This window comes from Rhinopithecus bieti, unplaced genomic scaffold, assembly GCF_001698545.2.
Source record: "Rhinopithecus bieti isolate Rb0 unplaced genomic scaffold, ASM169854v2 scaffold_77662, whole genome shotgun sequence".
NCBI lineage: Eukaryota > Metazoa > Chordata > Mammalia > Primates > Cercopithecidae > Rhinopithecus > Rhinopithecus bieti.
In genome coordinates, this window is record NW_016829485.1 from 803,880 (window position 1) to 811,985 (window position 8,106).

The window sequence follows — 8,106 nt, forward strand, 5'->3', positions numbered from 1 at the left end:
AAAAAAAAAAAAGAGTTCCTTTTCTGAGGACTCTCCCTCTTGCCTAGAGGTAGTAGCATTTTCCATTCCTGTATTTATTAGCATAGTAGTTAACCACGTTTTACTAGTTTGTGTAATGCTTTATTATACATTTTTCCTCCTCAGGCCTGACATGGTGGTGCCATGTAATTCCAGCACTTTGGGAGGCTGAGGCAGGGAGTTTGAGAACAGCCTGGGCAATATAATGAGATCCCATCTCTAAAGAAAAAAAAAATTAGCCAAGTACATTACTGCATGCCTGTAGTCCCAGGTACTCAGGAGGCTGAGGCAGGAGGCTCACTTGAGCCCAGGAGTTTGAGGCTGCAGTGAGCTATGATCATGCCATTGTACTGTAGCCTGGGTGACAGAGCAAGATCCTGTCTTTTAAAAAAAAAAAACAGAATCCCTGTTAAAATCACTAGTGTGGTTTTTGTCTCTTGATTGTGCTCTGACTGATACGGAATTGGTACCAGGAGACAGACCCTCAAAGATAAGATTTGGGGATTGGTTTGGTTATGACTTGTATTTGAGCTCTGTGTGGAGTCCCTCACAATAGGAAACGTGGGCTCAGTAATCCATGCTGTGTGGAGGTCTCATAGTTCATCAGACTATCCCCTGTGGTTGATTGTGATGGTGATGAGCATGGTGACATGGTGACATGGGACCGGGTCTTCCTGGAGCAGTTATAGAAAGAAACAACAGTATCAGCTCCTTTTTTTTTTTTTTTTTTTTTGAGACAGAGTCTCGCTCTTTCACCCAGGTTGGAGTGCACTGGTACGATCTCAGCTCACTGCAACCTCTGCCTTCTGGGTTTAAGCGATTCTTCTGCCTTAGTTTCACAAGTAGCTGAGAGTGCAGGTGCCCACCACCATGCCTGGCTAATTTTTTTATTTTTAGTAGAGATGGGGTTTCACCATGTTGGCCAGACTGGTCTTGAACTCCCATGCTCAAATGATCTGCCCACCTTGGCCTCCCAAAGTGCTGGGATTATAAGCGTGAGCCCCCGTGCCCAGCCTAATCTCAGCTCCTTTCATCCTCAGCTCAGGACACCAGGTGAGAACCAGGAAACATCCATGGCTGCTTTAACAGAGTCATTTCTTATCGTCACAGCACTGATACTGTGGAAAATCCGTTTTCACCACGTTTACTTGTGTGGGACTGAGAGTGACAGTGTCAGTTTCTCGTGTGAAGGTTAGGGGTGGTGTCTGTCTTTTGTCCGGATTTACTAAGATAGTATCTAATGACATTAGATGTTGAAGCCACCCAGCAAAGGACCCAGTGGTCGGCCTGGCAGAGATTAGAGGATTGATATCCAGTGTTGGCAAAAGGTACTCTTAGACACCATGGCGGGAGTGTGCATTTTCACAGATTTCCCATCAAAAAGTACATATGTGATTCTCCCTCTAGCGTCTGTCTCCCAGACATGCACCCACAGATGAGTAGGTTTGTGCACAGAAGTCTTTGCTGCAGCTTTGAGTGCACGATTGAAATTGGAAACAACCGAAATGTGCTTTAGTCGGGAATTTGACAGACAAATTATGGTACATTCACGCAGTGACTTCCTATGTGGCCATTAAAAAGAATGAAGTAGGCCGGACGTGGTGGCTCACGCCTGTAATCCCAGCACTTTGGGAGGCCAAGGCGGGTGGATCACTTGAGGTCAGGAGTTCAAGACCAGCCTGGTCAACATGGTGAAACCTCGTCTCTACTAAAAATACAAAAATTAGCTGGGCTTGACGGTGCATGCCTGTAGTCCCAGCTACTCGAGAGGCTGAGGCAGGAGAATTGCCCGAAACCAGGACCATAGGTTGCCTTGAGCCAAGGTCGCGCCACTGCAGTCCAGCCTGGGCAACACAGTGAGACTCCGTCTTAGAAAAATAATAATAAAAAAATAATGAAGTAGATCTATGTGTACAGATCTGCAAACGTCTTTCAGATGCATTAAGTGATGACAGTAGAATGGAGAATTAAGTTTCCATTTTTGTTTTTTAAAATTAAAAAAATTTATATAGAGAGACAAGGGTCTAGAAGGATATATTCCATTTAAATTGTTAATAGTAGCAACTGATGCCTTCTCTGGAGACTTGGATGAATGAATAATTAATGTTATCTTTAGAAAGTGGGATGGTTGGCTGGACGCGGTGGCTGAAGCCTGTAATCCCAGCACTTTGGGAAGCCGAGACGGGCGGATCACGAGGTCAGGAGATCGAGACCATCCTGGCTAACACTGTGAAACCCCTCTCTACTAAAAATACAAAAAACTAGCCGGGCGAGGTGGCGGGCGCCTGTAGTCCCAGCTACTCGGGAGGCTGAGGCAGGAGAATGGCGTGAACCCGGGAGGCGGAGCTTGCAGTGAGCTGAGATCCGGCCATTGCACTCCAGCCTGGGTGACAGAGTGAGACACCGTCTCAAAAAAAAAAAAAAAAAAAAGAAAGTGGGATGGTTAAGCCAGGTGCGGTGACTCATGCCTGTAATCCTAGCACTTTGGGAGGCCAAGGCGGGCAGATCATGAGGTCAGGAGTTCGAGACCAGCCTAACCAACATGATGAAACTCTTGTCGCTACTAAAAATACAAAAATTAGCTGGGCACGGTGGCATTTGCCTGTAATCCCAGCTACTCAGGAGGCTGAGGCAGAAGAATCACTTGAACCTGGGAGGTGGAGGTTGCAGTGAGCTGAGATTGTGCCATTGCACTCCAGCCTGGGTGACAGAACGAGACTCTGTCTTAAAAAAACAAAAAAAAAAAAGAAAATGGGATGACTGGGGACTTTATTTTGTGTTTTTGTATTGTTTGACTTTTTTTATTACAGTCGTCTATAACATAATCAGAAAAATAATCTTGTAAAGTGTCTCATAATTGGCCGGGCGCGGTGGCTCAAGCCTGTAATCCCAGCACTTTGGGAGGCCGAGACGGGTGGATCACGAGGTCAGGAGATCGAGACCATCCGGGCTAACACGGTGAAACCCCGTCTCTACTAAAAAATANGTCTCATAATTAACATTTTCTACCTACAGTAAAACGATGTTTGCAGAAATGGAAATCATTGGTCAGTTTAACCTGGGATTTATAATAACCAAACTGAACGAGGATATCTTCATAGTGGACCAGCATGCCACGGATGAGAAATACAATTTTGAGATGCTGCAACAGCACACCGTGCTCCAGGGACAGAGGCTTATTGCGTAAGTTTTTTTTAGTGTTGATTCCCAAACTCCCCCTCAAATTTAAGATCTAACAGAGGCCGAAGCAAGAGGATCGCAAGAGACCGGCAGTTTGAGACGAGCCTGGGCAACATAGCAAGACCTCATATCTACTAAAAAAGGAAGAGATCTAGGAAGGAGGGGTGTAAAAAATAAAAAAGATCGAACTGGCCGGGTGCAGTGCCTCACACCTGTAATCCCAGCACTTTGGGAGGCCGAGGCAGGTGGATCACCTGAGGTCAGGAGTTCAAGAGCAGCCTGGCCAACATGGTGAAACCCCACCACTACTAAAAATACAAAAAGGCCAGGCGCGGTGGCTCACGCCTGTAATCCCAGCACTTTGGGAGGCTGAGGCAGATGGATCACTTCAGGTCCGGAGTTCAAGACCAGCTTGACCAACGTGGTGAGACGTTGTCTGTAGTAAAAATACAAAATTAGCTGGGCATGGTGGCGGGCACCTGTAATCCCAGCTACTTGGGAGGCTGAGGCAGGAGAATCGCTTGAACCCGGGAGATGGAGGTTGTGGTGAGCTGAGTTCGCGCCATTGCACTCCAGCCTGGGCAGCAAGAGTGAAACTCCATCTCAAAAAAAAAATAATAATGATAAAAAGTAAAAATACAAAAAATTAGCCAGGCATGGCAGTGCACACCTGTAATTCCAGATAGGAGGCTGAGGTAGCAGAATCGCTTGAACCTGGGAGATAGACGTTGCAGTGAGCCGAGATCCATCACTGCACTCCAGCCTGGGTGACACAGTGAGACTCCATCTCAAAAAAAAAAAAAAAGAGATCTACTAGTTTATATGTGTGTCTGTATGTATATATGTATTTTCCATAAGTATTCGTATAGCAGATTTTATACTTTTACATAATAATAGTGATATTACCATTTATTGAATGCCTAGTGTCTGCCAGGCACTGTTGAAATAATGTATGTGTATTAGTTCATTTAATCCTCAAAAACCAATGAGGTTGCTACTGTTACCATCACCATTCCACAAGTGATAAAACTGAGGCACACAGAGAGGTTGAGTAACCTGCCCAAGTTCACACAGTTAACATGTTCTCTAAGTATCAGACCTTTTTGGCTATTAAAAATGTTGATCACTGGTTAGCCAGAAGCTCCTTTTGATGAGGGCAATTTATAGTACCGAGTATTAGTATGGATAGTGTATGGAATGTATGTGTTCAGAAAGACAGCCTGTGCGCCAGTCTTGATTTACAGTAGAGTAATCAGAAGTCAGATGGTCGCTGCAGGTTGAGTGCAGGGGTACACGCCTATAATCCCAGAGTTTTGGGAGGCTGAGGCAGGCAGATCCCTTGAGCTTAGGAGTTTGAGACCAGCCTGGGCATCATGGTGAAACCTTGTCTCTACAACAAATATAAAAAATTAGCCAGACTTGATGGTGTGTGCCTGTGGTCCCAGCTATTCAGGAGGCTGAGGTGGGAGGATCATTTGAGCCCAGGAGATTGAGGCTGCCATGATTGTGCCACTGCACAGCACTCCAGCCTGGGAGACAGAGTGAGACAGTGAGACCCTGTCTTACAAACAAATAAATAAAATATAAACATGCCACTGTGTAGCACTCCGGCCTGGGAGACAGAGTGAGACAGTGAGACCCTGTCTTACAAACAAATAAATAAAATATAAACATGCCACTGCACAGCACTCCAGCCTGGGAGACAGAGTGAGACAGTGAGACTCTGTCTCACAAATAAATAAAATAAAATATAAACATTATTTTAAGATAGTCACTGCAGAATTTGGTATTTCTCTTTCCTTGGCTGAACTGGGATGTTTTACCCTGATCACTTTACAAAGGCCAGGTGTGATAGTATATCGTGTAAAACCAAAGTCTTATCTTGAGCAAAGTTGTAAGAAGAGGTCATGGATTTTCGTGCAGGAAATTAAACCACGCAGAGAAGTAAACTCAGATCCCAACGAGTAGATCCCACATGGAGAAATGTATCACTGAACAGCTGGAGAAACCTATCTAGCTTACTGAGTACTCTCCTGTGGAATGCATGAATTGTTTTTATTCTCAGTAGGAGGCAATGGTAATAATAAAGACATTTAGGAGGCCGGGCGCGGTGGCTCAAGCCTGTAATCCCAGCACTTTGGGAGGCTGAGACAGGCAGATCACGAGGTCAGGAGATCGAGACCATCCTGGCTAACCCAGTGAAACCCCGTCTCTACTAAAAAATACAAAAAATCTAGCCGGGCGAGGTGGCGGGCGTCTATAGTCCCAGCTACTCGGGAGGCTGAGGCAGGAGAATGGCGTGAACCCGGGAGGCGGAGCTTGCAGTGAGCTGAGATCCGGCCACTGCACTCCAGCCTGGGCAACAGAGCGAGACTCCGTCTCAAAAAATAAAAAAAAAAAAAGACATTTAGTAAGCTACTTTATAATCCTGAGGTATCCCTTTCCTGTTCCTCTTAATGGAGGTTTTTGTTTTCTTTTTTTTTTTTTTTTTTTTTTTTTTTTTTTTTTTTTTGGAGACAGAGTTTTGCTCCTTTGCCTAGGCTGGAGTGCAGTGGCGTGATCTCGGCTCACTGCAACCTCTGCCTCCTGGTTCAAGTGATTCTTGTGTCTCAGCCTCCCGAGCAGCTGGGACTACAGGCGCCCGCCTGCCACACCTGGCTAATTTTTGTATTTTAGTAGAGAGGGGTTTTGCCATGTTGATCAGGCTAGTCTCGAACTCCTGACCTCAGGTGATCCACCCGCCTCAGCCTCCCAAAGTGCTGGGATTACAGGCAGGGGCCACCGTGCCCAGCTGAGGTCTTGTATTTTTTAGCCATTCTGCAAAGATAACCTCTCGTCTGTGACATCTCAAGTTGGCCCAGGTAATCACAGACCACTTTGGGTCCCAGATGGACCACACTTCAAGATTAAAGGATAAAGGCCCAGTTCCACCCTGCCCTGCCAGCGCCTGCGTAGGGTGGCCCCGTTGACCTCTGTAGCTTTTCCCGTTCCTCTTCCTCTCGTTCCCTGTACTGGAGCCTCTCTGGCCGTCTTTCTTTTTCCCTTGGCAGGCCTGATGAATCCGTGTGGCCACTAAGCAGAATGAAGGATGTCTTTATGTGCGGCTCTGCAAACATCAGCCGTCCATCCCGGGGCTTGGCACACATTGTCGTCTCTGCCTAGAGTACTTGTCCTGCCCCCTGCACCCACTTCTCCCCCATTACCTGATTAACTCTCTCTTCTCCCCAGACTCAGCTCAAAGGTCACTTCCTGACCCCGGGTGAAGTCTCACTTATGACACTGGGTGCTTTTTCTTCCTGACCTTCCTGTCGTTTGTCATCATAATTGACTCGCATGAGTATCTGCTCAACGTCTTTCTTCCCCAGTAATCTGTTAGCTCCAGGACCACGCCTGTGTTTGCTCACTGGCTGTCTCCTGCCTTTAGCAGTGTTTGTCTTATCCAGCACTCAGGACTGGATGCAGTGGCTCACACTTGTAATCCCAGCACTTTCAGAGGCCGAGGTGAGAGGATCGCTTGAGCCCAGGAGTCTGAGACCAGCCTAGGCAACATAGTGAGACCCTGTCTCTATCTTTGAAACAATAACAAAAAGTTAAAAAAAAAAAAGCACTCACTAACTCCAGGAGAAGGATGGAGATATAATACAGGCAGAGGATGGAACTGGATAGCAAAATAAATTCTGTCTGTTCATTCTGTTTACAAATGCTGGCAATGACCTAACCCAGTGTTTCAAATTCTCTATTAGAAGGAGGAAATATAGCATTTTTGTGATATTGTTATCCTTAAGGAAAGGATTCAGAAAAAGTTGGAGTCATTGGGGTGGCAGACTGAGGAAAAGGCAAACTACTTTCGTAGCTACTTTAACTTTTCTTTTTTTTTTTTTGAGACAGAGTCTTGCCCTGTTGCCCAGGCTGGAGTGCAGTGATGCGATCTCAGCTCACTGCAACCTCCGCCTCCTGGGTTCAAGCAATTCTAGTGCCTCAGCCTCCCAAGTAGCTGCCAAGTAGCTGGGATTACAGGCATGAGCCACCACTTCCAGCTCATTTTGTTTTGTGGGGTTTTTTTTTTTTTTTGGAGATAGTCTTGTCGTGTCTCCCAGGCTGGAGTGCAGTGGCATGATCTTGGCTCACTGCAACCTCTGCCTCCTGGGTTCCAACGAATCTCCTGCCTAAGCCTCCCAAGTAGCTGGGACTACAGGCACACGCCACCATACCTGGCCTAATTTTTATATTTTTAGTAGAGAGAGGGTTTCACCATGTTGACCAGAGTGGTCTCAAACTCCTGGCCTCAAGAGATCTGCCTGCCTTGGCCTCCTAAAGTGCTGAGATTACAGGCATGAGCCACTGCACCTGGCCTGTAGTTACTTTAACTTCTAAAAAGAACTTTAAGAAAGAGAAAATTAAAGGAACTTCTCAGGAAGTTTTATGACACTTAGCTGAATAGTGTTGTTATTCATGTTGTTATTTTGACATGAATTCAAAATACAATATTGTTGTTTTCATTTCATTTCTGCTGTAAAGCTAAATGTTTGGCTTCAGGATGTGGTTTGAATCATTTTTGTGTTTTTCAGACCTCAGACTCTCAACTTAACTGCTGTTAATGAAGCTGTTCTGATAGAAAATCTGGAAATATTTAGAAAGAATGGCTTTGATTTTGTTATTGATGAAAATGGTAAGTTATTAATTAGAACCATAGCGGCTGGGTGTGTGGTGACTCAAGCCTGTAATCCCAGCACTCTGGGAGGCCAAGGCGGGCAGATCGCCTGAGGTCAGGAGTTCGAGACCAGCCTGGCCAGCATGGTGAAACCCCATCTCTCCTGAAAATAGAAAAATTAGCCGGGTGTGGTGGTGGGCGCCTGTCATCCCAGCTACTCAGGAGGCTGAGGTGGGAGAATTGCTTGAACCCAGGAG

The 8,106-nt window shown here is 45.9% G+C and overlaps 1 protein-coding gene across 1 annotated transcript in view; it reads left to right on the plus strand.

Annotated features, from left to right (window-relative positions):
• The window catches only part of PMS2 (PMS1 homolog 2, mismatch repair system component), a gene marked incomplete at its 3' end in the record, with an annotated part of 33,401 nt that extends 25,534 nt beyond the window's left edge, over window positions 1-7,867 (plus strand). The window contains exons 12-13 of the mRNA XM_017864759.1: window positions 3,021-3,201; window positions 7,767-7,867. Of these exons, the coding sequence (XP_017720248.1) occupies window positions 3,021-3,201; window positions 7,767-7,867 (282 nt within the window). The remainder of the gene's footprint in view (window positions 1-3,020; window positions 3,202-7,766) is intronic.
• Window positions 7,868-8,106: the final 239 nt, after the last annotated feature.